The sequence below is a fragment of the Nothoprocta perdicaria genome, unplaced genomic scaffold (genome assembly GCF_003342845.1).
Source record: "Nothoprocta perdicaria isolate Ctin4 unplaced genomic scaffold, notPer1 scaffold_2, whole genome shotgun sequence".
Taxonomy (NCBI): Eukaryota; Metazoa; Chordata; class Aves; order Tinamiformes; family Tinamidae; genus Nothoprocta; species Nothoprocta perdicaria.
This window is the reverse complement of record NW_020455204.1, coordinates 6,887,587-6,899,821: the sequence shown is the minus strand read 5'-3', so window position 1 is coordinate 6,899,821 and position 12,235 is coordinate 6,887,587. Positions and strand designations below refer to the sequence as shown.

The 12,235-nt window shown below is 40.9% G+C and overlaps 1 protein-coding gene across 1 annotated transcript in view; it reads left to right on the top strand.

The window, feature by feature from the left end:
- The first annotated feature begins 346 nt into the window (after positions 1 to 346).
- Positions 347 to 12,235, top strand: part of LOC112945954 (transmembrane protein 132B-like) — a 20,786-nt gene continuing 8,897 nt past the window's right edge. The window contains exons 1-2 of the mRNA XM_026037706.1: positions 347 to 380; positions 9,663 to 9,868. Of these exons, the coding sequence (XP_025893491.1) occupies positions 375 to 380; positions 9,663 to 9,868 (212 nt within the window). The 5' untranslated portion in view covers positions 347 to 374. The remainder of the gene's footprint in view (positions 381 to 9,662; positions 9,869 to 12,235) is intronic.

Below are 12,235 nucleotides of genomic sequence, written 5' to 3'. Positions count from 1 at the left end.
GCAAAATGCAGCTGTTACTGTGATTCAGAAGTCATCATAGTTTCATGCTTATAACTCAGGAGCTCTCTGTAGACCCCGCTGCGACTGCTGTGCCCATGTGGCTACCAGGAGGAGAACTTGGCCCTAGGGCTCCCTATGACTCCGTTGCCATCCGATCACATTGAAGCTCTTCCTTCTGCCCCTGAGCTTCCTCTCTTCTTCTCTTGGCTTCCTCCTCCTGTCATCTAGCAAGAGCCCCCTGCTAGGAGTAGGAGGATTTGCAGGTGTGCAGCCGTTTTAGGAGAAGGAAGGGAAGGAACAGCACATTATGCAYGGACCTGTTTTCAAATGACTGTGTTATTTTCAAGGGACTCCAGCTCACTGAGGTGCAGCTTATGTATGTAAGTATATGCTGTGGTAATAATCCTTCAATTCTTTTATGGGGAATTTAAGTTTCTAAGGTGAAGCTAAGTCAAAAGTCACCCACACCATCTTTAGCACAGTCTTAGAATCTGTTAAGTAGAGAAAGAGGCAAATCTAGGCCTTTGCAATAAGGAGTTAAGCTGCATGTCATGGCTGTGTCATTCTGACATTAAAGAGAGAAGAAATATTTTCTTGGAAAAGAGCTGCTGTGTCATTCACTCACTTTCCGACAATTTGAAGAGCCCCAAGACGGTACACTCAAGTAGATATCTAGCCATATTTTTGATAGACTGAGACCTTTTTTTTTTTTCCAGTGCATTCATCTTAAAGAACCTCCTTCTGTTTCCTTGAGTGATTGTCCAAGGTTATTCACTKCATGCAGCTCTGCAGGAGCCAGAGCTGGGACCATTGCATGGCCCAGTGCAGTACATGGTGGGTGGGCTCGCACAATAYGCAGTGGACTTGTGCAAGAAGCACTGTTGGGCAGCAGACATAGTTGGATTGGACACGTACGGCTCAAGGGAGCCCTTTGGAGGTAGCTTAGGGCTCTCTGCTGGGCTCCTTGGCCATGCACTCTTTCTTCTTTTACTTTCCCAAGCAATCAGGATGTCTGAAAATCATTTAAGAGGTCAAGGCAGGTTTGGAGATGATGACAGATGTTGGACCTTCTCCCATTTTTATCATCACTATAGCTCTCCTGTAGTCAGAACATTTTTTCTTATGTCTCTTGCTTTCTTTTTCTTATTTCTCCCTGTGCTATAAATAAGGCCACTTGTATTATTACAATACTGTCATCATTTAGGAAGTGTTTTTCTGCTACACACAATACCTAGGAGTATTGTGGCACCAATACTGGTTCTATGGGCCCTCCTCTAAAAAGAGTTACAGCTGGACTGTGGTAGTGCAGTACGATGTGTGATCTAGCAATATAAAGCAATTGTTTAGAGCATTTTGTGTATGTGGGGAAATTGCACCATCCTTTATAATCTACACTCTTTTTTTTGTTTTGTTTTATTTTTGTTTAGCTCTATTTGCTGCCTGCATATCTCTCCTTTTTCCCCTTTTTTTTTAATTACTAATTAATTAATTATTTGTTGCTCAGAGACTAAAAACTATCTGGGAAGACTTAAGAATGTAGAAACGCTAAAATCTAGGCACAGGACCAAAGTTTTCTTTGCAGAACAGCAGTGTACTRCTGTGTATGTAAAAGYTCTTTTGGGATTTTTTTTTTTTCCTGGTTTCCAAATGTTCCTTTGGGATAAGGATGGCATACACCTTCATTACAGTTGCAAGATTAAAGGCTAGATCAGTGGGCCTGACATTCCTCACTTAAGACATTACTCCTAATACTCTGTTAAGCGCACAAGCTTTGTTTGTGGACTATTTGTTGGCAGGTGGGACAATGTGGGGGTGACTTACGTCCCAGTGCAACCTGGAGAAACCAGGAGCTTCAGCAGTTTCAACAGACCTGTTTTTTTTGGTTTGTTTTCTTTTTTTTTTTTTTGAATTAGGCATTGTTTAGAAATCTCTATTTCCCATCTTAAAATGTCATTGGAAAAACTGAATGGGTATGCAACACATGAAATTGAAGGCATACGCATGTAATTGTTTCTTTTTCTTTTAATTTCATGGAGCCTTAGATCCTAAATTTCAGTCACAGGGATTAGAGCCATGAATCATGAATGCTAAGTTTACTTAGTACACAGAAGATTACTTTTTAAGCCCATTATTTTGCAAAGAACTTCAGTGGGACTGAAGTATGTTATAGCTGCCTGAATACTTCCCCCTTGTTCTCTTCTAAGCAATGTGTAAATTATTCTGTCAACCTTCAGCCCCGTTTGTGGGAGTAATTCAAGTGCAAAAAAAAAAGGAGAAAACCCCACTATGGCTTATAGCTTAAACATATGTGTTAGCTTCACCTAATTAGCAGTTTCTACAGAACAAGTTCAGTGTTTGCAATTAGAGCTGGTGCAAGAAAGCCCTGGCACCATATGCTGGGGTTTCACTAGATAAACAGCTCTTAATCCCTTCTGGGACAGCAGCTGATGAATATGAAGTATCTGGATGCTTCCTTAAGCCAACAAGCGCTGGTAATGCCTAATCCAATGAAGTTTAAGGATCAAAAACTTAAGCAAACCACCTCATACAAACATGTGTTTAGAGTTTGTGCCCGTGAAAGGACTTTTATCCCAGTGGACGGTGACGATGTTTGTCTTGAGCCAGGCAGGCCTGGCTGGGGAGGACGTGAGCTTCACAGAGGTGTTTGTCACCTGCAYCACGGTGACAAGACAGGTGGAAACCATGCTGAACTGCACGTGGGATTGCTTAAGAGAAATAGTAACTCAGGGAACAAGATGGGCCTGGTGCAACTTCGACCACAAATGGACAAAGAGGAAGGATTTACTGCTCTGAGCTCTGCCCCACGTTATCAGCAGAAGSAGTGGCTGAATGAAGAGTATGCCTGAAGCTCTGCTCAAAACATAACCTGTGCTGAGGTTTAAATGAGCTTAAACCACAGGAGCTAAGTTTCATGTGCATCTACTCCTCTGCATCCTGGCAAGGGGACTGCCACTCCATCAAGATCACTGCAGTTTGTCCATACAGCTTGAACTATACTATAAAAAAGAAAACAAAACTCCAGCCTCTCAGCAAACATTGCTTAAACATCTCCTTATATGAAAGTCATGCCACTGCTGGCTGTCACTGGTTTACGATTGACAGTGAAGTTCTAGCATCCTTTAGAGCGCCTGGTCTGAGGCCAGTAAATCAGCAGAAAGTCTCATTTTCTTCAATGGCTGTTGGATGAAACCTAGAAAAAGGCTGTATTGCCTAACACTTATATCCCATTCTTCTCTCCCATGTCAAAGTGAAGTCTCCATCTGCTTTTGCAGCCGATTGCAGAGATGTCGTTGCTAAGACCAATAGCAGCGTAGCCAGCCCTATTTCTTAGTTGCTGGCATCAAATGTAATTTCTCCTTGTGCTGACAAGCCTGGTGGACCAACCACCATCTATTCCAGGTAATGTGAACAAAGGCATTCACTTGTCTTCCAGAGATGTCAGTGTCTTAATACGGCCTTAATCTGTCCCATAACAATGATTTCTATGTCTCAGTCTGCACATGATGATAAAAGCAGTAGGGAGAACAGAAATGTTACCTTTTAATTTCTGCAGACTTCCTTACTTTGATTTTGGTGGAAAAAAAAAAAAAAAAAGATAGTTAGAAGCTCTCCTGATTATCAAAAGGACTTTGAGCATGGAGCTGAAAACATTTCAGCAGGAACCATGTTAGCTGCTCCCCCCTTCCCCSCAGCAGCATTTACACCATCAATAAGAATGAAATGCCTGAACATCTGCCCTTCCTAGCAGCTGCAGCACCGCTGTGGAGGCAGAGTGGGTATTACTCAGCCTGAGTTTTGTCACGCCGAGCAGCAGGCTGGAATATCTAAGCTCACCCACCTTCTTTGTCCCCCCCATCCYCAGCCACCCTCTTTGAACCTATGCACCCGCTAAACTCCTCATCCCCAGCYGGAATGCCTGTGTGCAGCGTGAATGAGAGCAGCTGTTCTGCACCTGGGACCGAAATCCTGGCAGATCTCATGTGTTGTTTAATAATTTTGCATAGATCAACAGTTTTTGAATAGTTCACACTTCATTCAGTACAGCAGGTTTTTAAATTCTCATTGTACATTCATGGATCATTGCACCTTTTCTAAGCCACTGTAATTGTCTCTATTGTTAAACCGAAATGTTAATGTCTTCCATGCTGTCCTTCCCTCTAGTTCAGTGCATTTCAATGAGGGGGGGTTAAAAGGTAAAAGGACTCTAAGGCTTCAAATACCCTTTCACATCATTATAGGCTGGAGCTACTCGCATCTCTCCCTCTTTCAATAACATGCTTCTCTTCATCAGTAATGTTAAATGGTGACAGAGAAAAACAACAGAGGCTTCTTARTAAAACAATAGGGTGTCACTCATTCTACTGTGCTAATTGCTGCTGAGCTGGTATTAATGTGGCCTCACGTTGTCCATGCAGAGATCTGAGCATCTGAGCAAGTGATAAGCTCCTCCATAAGCCTATACCTCAGCCCACTATGCTCTTCTAGTCTCTTGAACCTACTTTGGTTTATTTTCTGCTTTTCGAACTCTTTCTTTCCTGGACAAAGACTCTTCATTTCAATCCTCTTTCCAGCTCCTCTGCATCACACACCAAGCCGGGTTGCTCTGCAGTGCAGGATGTGCTGCCCATCGGGATGCAGGGAGGTAGCAAGGTCCCAGGGAGGAGGAGCCCTCTGAGCCCCATGCACTGATTTGCAACCCCAACACAACCTTCAAAGCAGCGCTTGGGTTGTACTTATCCAAGCATGACATCTGGCCTCCTAGTTTTACTGTACATTTATTTAAACTTCCTCTCCAAGCAGGTATTTTCCCAAGCAGGTAAGTCTGGAAATATTCCTGCCTCCTCCCTCCCTGCCCGGCTAATTATTTGCACTGGAGTCTGCAAATATYGTCGCCAAACAGTTTGAGGCAATGGTGGCTTAAGAACACGCAGAGTAGAGGAAGGCAAATGACATGATGTTGACATTGAACCCAAAGAAAACAGACGTTTTACTCCCTTTTAATTTTAGACATGTGCAAAATAGCCTTGGAAGTGTCACTTTCGAAACACTCCTTTCAAGTTAATTTGTTTTTATTGGCAAATTAGTTCTCCACATACTACGCCCTGGAATAACTGCTGTAGTTTCAGATATAAGGGTTTATATCCTTTGAGCTATATTCTGATGTTTGTTGCCTACTTGGAAGCAATAGCAAAGTTTAAGTCAAGCACTAGCCAACACTAGGGATGGGTGTTTCTTGTCATCAGTGAATAATAATGTTATATGAAAACAGTATACAAGCTGCATGATTCAAAGCAGTCTAACAACTCTCACTACACGTGCATGATACATTTTCAGAGGTGAGCAGCCATCTCACTAGGGYGATTTCACCTCACCTGGCCATTTCAAGGGAAATTCAATCCCTGGTTTAAAATCATTTGGGCCCCGACTTCCCTTGATATCGSAATGGACTGGTGTAGCACTCTGCTAAACCACRTGCTGMAAAAACAGCAGCGTGTTTTTGTTTTGCATGTGTGTGTGKGGGGGGGAAAATACCAATGAAAAATRTAACATGACAGCCTGGTGTTGCGTACAGTATTAACTCTGATATTTCTTCACTAAATGCCCATCACTAAATTCCCATCTACAAGGGTTTTGCTTGCTTTCTGTTATTGCTGTTGTCTCTAATTCATTCTCCTTTTTAACTGCCCTACAAGATGAAGGTAAAGCAAAAGATTTTTGAATAAAGCAGGTCTATAAAACTGTACAGCTTAACCAGCAACTAGTTTTATTTGTTTTCTTGTCTGTTCAATTCTTTTTTATACCTGCTCAGTCAAAGGGTACCTAAACCCTTGGTGACCTGAACATCAAATGGCTTCCCAATTACTCCCGTGGATTGCTGCCTACTTTTGTACTTGCTCAGTCTAAAATGAGGAGGCTCTGGCAGGTTGTACAGGGGAAATTGTGCTTTTTAGAATTACTTGTGGGGATTGGAGCCAAGTACCTGCTTCAAAGCCCAGAAAGGTTAATTGCAGCTCTCCTTCTCTTGACCCAAACACCAGTGCAGAGAGCTGGCCATCCTGCCCTTCGTGCAAACTGTCTCAAATAGCATTTTCTGWTTTTTTTGGCAGGCAATTGACAGTGGAGAGTGGCAGCCTGTTTTACAGCTCTGGTTTGTGCATTTGGAGTTAGGAGATGGCGCTAGAAGGTTTTGCTCCACTCTTACTATGGAGTCTTTGCAGGAGATAGTTCTTCCAGGAGCATTTGCTCCTTTCCTTTCCTCGGATGTATACCAGCAGCTCTATACAAATCACAAAGTCACTGGTARTGCAGCTTTCCCTAAATGACCACACTACCCCCTAGTAGATCTTCCTGTGCACATGGATGTGCTCCCCAACCTTAGCAGAAGTTCCTACGAGCTACGTTTCAGCATGCTGACGTGCCTCTCTGGGAGCTACGGGTCCACTATAAAAGCATGGATTAGCCTTAAAAGGGGAGAAAGTGAGGGGAAAACACAGAAGGGGGGACTGGCCTCCCATAAGCCAAATACTCTTGGAGGCCACAAAGCTCCACAGCTTTCCCTCCTCACTGGCAGACCACCTAGACTGCGCTTAACATGAAGCCACTGCTTTCGGCTGAGAACTGGATGAAATTAATTTTGGGTGCAAGGAGTTGGAACAGGCTGTTTTCAAGGGAATTAACAATGGCACAAAGGTTTAATGAGTGTAGGAGTTCTGAGGTTAAATGCTACAGATCTAACATGGAGAGGCTTGCTCAAGCGAGCATTAACACAGCTGGTGTGGCTAACGGTGGTCATGGCTTCACATGCTTCCTCCTCATGGGCTAGCAGCTAGACTCAGCGAGTGCTGAGGCTTTCACTGCTATCTATGCAACCAAAATTTTCCATTAGATTTCTAGGTTGGCTTGTACCTRGTAGTGTAAACTCAAGCGCTTAATAGGGAGCTGGGAAAAGAATAATTCATCTCTCCACATTTTCTTATCACGGACAGATGATTTTCTAGAAGATACACATCAGTGAAAGCGGTGGGAGCTGCAAACTTTACACAAGGTCATTGGGTCAACCTCTATAGCACAGTTATATGCTCTGAATTATAGTTACCTCTTGGTAAGTGCAAGTGACTGGATGGCCCGTATAAACATGAAACGTATGAGATTTGCAAGCCAAGCCTGATAGCTTGTAAAAAGCTACAGCTGAATTCCATATCTCATTTCCCTGATTTAGCACCTTTCTTGCCTGCTGACAAAATACATGACTGTTTTAAACACCAAGAAGAGAAATTAAAATATTAGCCTCTGTCGTGTCCGATATTAGTTATTCTCCTGATCAGGTAGGTCTTGATATTTATCCTCCTCTCTTTGAGTTTTCTTAATTGTTTCTGTCTTGTATTAATTCTCACAAAGCGCCGTAGATGTGGGCTTTATGATTTAGAATCTCAGCTGCTCATTCAATTAATGGGCTTGATTAATGTGCTTAAATTTCCCAGACACACTTGTGACATATTATGAGGGGGAAACAGGGATTCTGAGTGTGCTCCATGTCATTTGTGATACTACTGCGCCTGGAGTCCATTTTAAGCTCTTTATCAGATAGCTTTATTTTTTTTTCCTTTTTTTTTTTTTTTTTTTTTTTAATTCCTGTACTCATTAAGCGTTGATGTGGAAGGAGCTTTATCTTCAGAAGACTTAGTTTCTTTTGTCTATCCCTGGTAACCTGGCTTAGTCCCTTTGCAAAAACCTAATTGATTGCAGTTTCAGCACATTAATTAGGATCTGTGAAACTGGCCTGAAAATGGCAAATGTGGAAATGCAGCTGTTTCTTTCATATATTGGTATTGCATGTTTCCATAGAGGAAAACATCAAGCAGTGTTTTTTTTTTTTTTTTTCCCTAAAGAGAATAAAAAAAAAACTTGTCAATTTTGTTAGTGAGGTTGTTATCAAATAATTAATGTCAGAACTGTGACATTAGTTGCACAGTGATGTTATAAAAGGGACAATGTGAAAAGTTTAGCTATTGTATCAAAATAAGATAGGTCTCACTAAGTGTAAAACAGTCACTTGATAGTGTCAGCATTCATTGGATCCATACCAACAGATAAATTAGCACAGTATTGCCCAAATGTTTTTCCTTCCTTTCTTGGCTTAGGAGTTACTGTAACATCATCATCATAACTCTGGAAATAAAACTTGCCATTTAATGATCACCATAAGGATTGTTTGTTTTCATTTGTTCTGAAGTAGCTGAATCATAGCCAAGTTGCATATAAATTTTAAAAGAATTATAGGATCCACAGAGGTAAAATATTTTTACTTAGATGTTCTCCATATGGTAGCAGAGCACGAGACACTGCCTATCTAACAGTAACTTACCGTGTTAGAAATCAAGAAAAATAGTGTTATTCCACATGATGTTACCAGGGGTTTAAAGAATAACATTTTAGTCATATGTGAGGGCTAGACTTAAGATAAAAGGTCTGCTAGATATTTTCTATAGCTCTTCTTTGTATCTAACTTCTTTTAAAACCAGACATGATTTGAGGTACATTTACAGAGCAAAATTAACCTTTGGTTCATCGTATTCCCCACTGAAGACTACATGACTCCACTAAACCAGGATCTGATCACTGACTTTGCCAGAATCCCTTCAGGTCTGAGTCTCAGTACATTATATAACATGACACAGAATAGTCCTGACGTGAAAATGAAGTCCGTTTCAGTAACTCAACAACGTGTCAGGAGACTTGGGTTTAACAGATTAAAGCCTTAGTACATGGAATCTGTTGGAGACTATCACATCTTAGTTCAAAGCAGAATGCAAATCTTTATACATTCACATACATATATACATATACATATACATATATATATATATATATATATATATATATATATACACAAGCACACACAAATATATAAAACATGCCTCACCAAGAACGGAGCTCCATCTTTCCAGGATGCAGGATCTTTTTGTGTTGGATTGTTTCAAAAATAAGATCTGTGCTCCAGAGCCTTGATTTTGTGCCAAAGGACCCTGAAACCAAGAGGGCAGACAAGTTGTAATACACAGCCCACCTGCTCTACAGTACTCGATTTGGCAACATTTCCATACAATGACACAAAGCAACTATGAATATATTTTGTTAAAATGACTACTGAGAAGTTCTAAAAATTAATGTTTCTGTTACAGTTCYGCTCATGAGCCATAAGGGGATCTTCATCTTTAAGCAGTGCAGTGCTGAAAGAAAAAGATTCTGTTTTATGGTTCTGAGTCATTCGTTTTCTTACTAACATATGGCTCCATCTTTTCCAGTTTTTTTAAGCAAGTTGTAAACATAAACTCTGGTGTACACGGAGTTTGATTCAYGCAGAGTTTAATTTGCCTAGTATAAAAGACTGACAGAGGTTATATAACATCCTGAGATTATTTCTGTAGTCTGAGTAGTATCCGGTGCGGAAGGCAGAACTATTTCCCTGGGGTACATTTTCCACTATTTGTAACTAATTAAAAAAAATTGGAAATACAATATGCATGACTCATATTATTAGCATTATCTTTGGATGGATTTGTAATTCCTTGTGCTTCTCAAGAATGTTTATTCATTTCCTAATTAATCTTTTTTTTTCCCCTCTCTTTTTTTTTTTAAAGGTTTCTAACAGATGCGACTCCATCTTTGTCAACGGCAAGGAAATGAAAAGCAAAGTGGATACTATAGTTAACTTCACTTACGAGCATTTTACCACCCAACTAGAAGTGACTGTCTGGGTTCCCCGGCTTCCCCTGCAGATTGAGATCTCTGATACAGAGCTTAGCCAGATCAAAGGCTGGAGGATACCAGTCACCTCCAATAAAAGGTATGCCTGCCACACTGGCACAGCCCAGGTGTGTGTCTAGGGCCTCAAATTTTAGCCTTTTGCAAATTTTTAGAGTACTTATGTACTTACATGTTGTGCAGCTCTGTGACAGCTTACACTCTGCAAGCCCATGGCTGGACACTGTTCAGAAGACAGCTTGCACCAGAGGTGAAAGGCCACCACACGGGATAGAGGGGACATGCAGAGCTCAGTGCATGGAGTATGGACACAGGCCCTCATGCTAAACTGAGCAGTCAAGACATAGCTTTAGATGAGAAAATAGGAGAATCTGAGAGAAGCATATACAGATATCTAAGGCTGCTGAGCTTTAAGAAGTTGAGCATTTCAGATTCTGTATTTGATTCCCCGTGGTTTTTGGCTAAGTACTTGAGTTTCTCCATCACTAAAACTGGTAGCTCTTRTCTGTTGTCCATGGTGTTTGCAGAATACGGTTCAGCCTATTCCTGCATAYGGTAAGCATAACTTATGCCAAATCCTTAAGAAATCCTTAAGAAAAGTTCATAAAAAGCAGAGAGTTATTTATGCCTGGAAAACATGTACTTGACCTTCCAAATATTGGCATTTGCCACTCATTAAAAGGACAAGATTCAGAGCATGGGCAATGTTTCATTGCAAAACTAGTCTATATCGAAGCCTAGCTAAGAAGTATGCTTTTAGAGCTTGGGCTGTCCTTTTTTTTCTCAGTGTTTTACATTAGTTTAACTTAGGAAGCTTCATTATGTCCTATTACACAGCACTCTGAAGGGAATATGACCTTTCCAATTAGATTGCCTCTTAATCTTTTCTTCTTCAAAAGCAGGAGGTCCAGTTTCTTCAACCTGCCTGAATATAGATGAGGTTCTCATTTCTGTGGATAGTTCCAGTTGACCCTGGTTATTCCTGCTCCATTACAGTCACACAGTACACAGCTTCCTTAACTCACCTACTGTCTTCCCTAGTTTTCTTTAGCACGTCTTGATATTTCCAAATTCAAAAGCAGCAGTAAAAATGCACTTTGCACAATATTGTTTCTGTCATTTTGTATCATTAGTCTGAATGATGTACKATCTTTTTTATTTTTCACCAGTAAGATCAGCAAATTCAGAGCTCAATAATGTGTTCTTAAAAGCCACTTTCAAAGTCTGACTCTCAGGAATTTTAGCTCTGCTTTTTTGGTCATTGTCCAGGACAGTATTGGACCTTTGCAGGTTAGGTGCACCACACAAAAATGACTAAAGGGTGGGATGACAAAATTTCCCTGACAATCAGCAGTCTCAAGAAGGGGCAGACAGAATTGCTTGAGAACATGTGAAATCTTCCAGACAGAAAAGAGGTGAAAAACCTGCAGGGCTTGAACTATGAAAAAATATAGTCTTCCCTAGGTAAGAGCAGAAATATGGCTCACTTGATCAATTGGTAAATATATGGCAAACATTTATTCTTATTCAGAGGAGAACTTATCTATGGCAAGTGTTACTAAAAATATGGACAACCACCTTTTCCACAGAAAAGTCAGGTCCAGGGATCAACTCATGAGTAATGCATGGCACAGGGCCCTGAGCTGTCATGGGCTAATAAAAGTCTACTTTAGGAATGTGCTGCAGAGAAGACCACAATCTCAGCAAATGAAAGGCATGTATTTAAATTAAAGTCAAATATTAGACTGAAGAAGAGGTTCAGGAAGACTCTGACAGTCTAACAAGAACATTTATTTTGATTCCTTATGCATCTGGAAAATAATTATCTCTCTTTGAAGTTCCTGCACTGCCTCTATGCACAGATATTTGTATGAGATGAGTGCCTTCAACTTGCATTAATAGGAATTGCATGGCTAAAGGCTCACAGAGTTATCTGGCAATGTAATTTAAATAAATGTTTGCCAGCTGGGATAGCACATTGTTTCATGGGGCCCACATCACTCAGTGTGTCTGCAGCACAGGCTTCAGTGCCAGGCACTYCGTTTACCAGACTTTAACTAGTACCTGCCATAGGTGAACAATAGCTGGTAAAGCTACTACTAAGGCACAAGACTGCAAACCTTGAAGTAATGTTAAGCCTTTAGATTCCAAACATTGTCAAATTGAGTTTAAACCAAAGATGGTATCTCTTGTGAATGACAGTATGTTGGGCCAGCAGGTACTTATGTGGTAGACCTGCTGTGGTCTTGTCTGCTAGAGACAAAGCAAGAAAGCTCGCCTGGCTTAAGTGAAGGGAAAAACTGAAGTGCTTTAGTTAAATGGCTATGTGAATACTGTCACTCAGAAATAAAACCATCCTTTAATGTGAATTAAGTGAAAGTGGATTCAAACCATTTCATTTGTGAATAAGACCATCCACGCAGCTTGAACACACTGGAACCTCACTCTC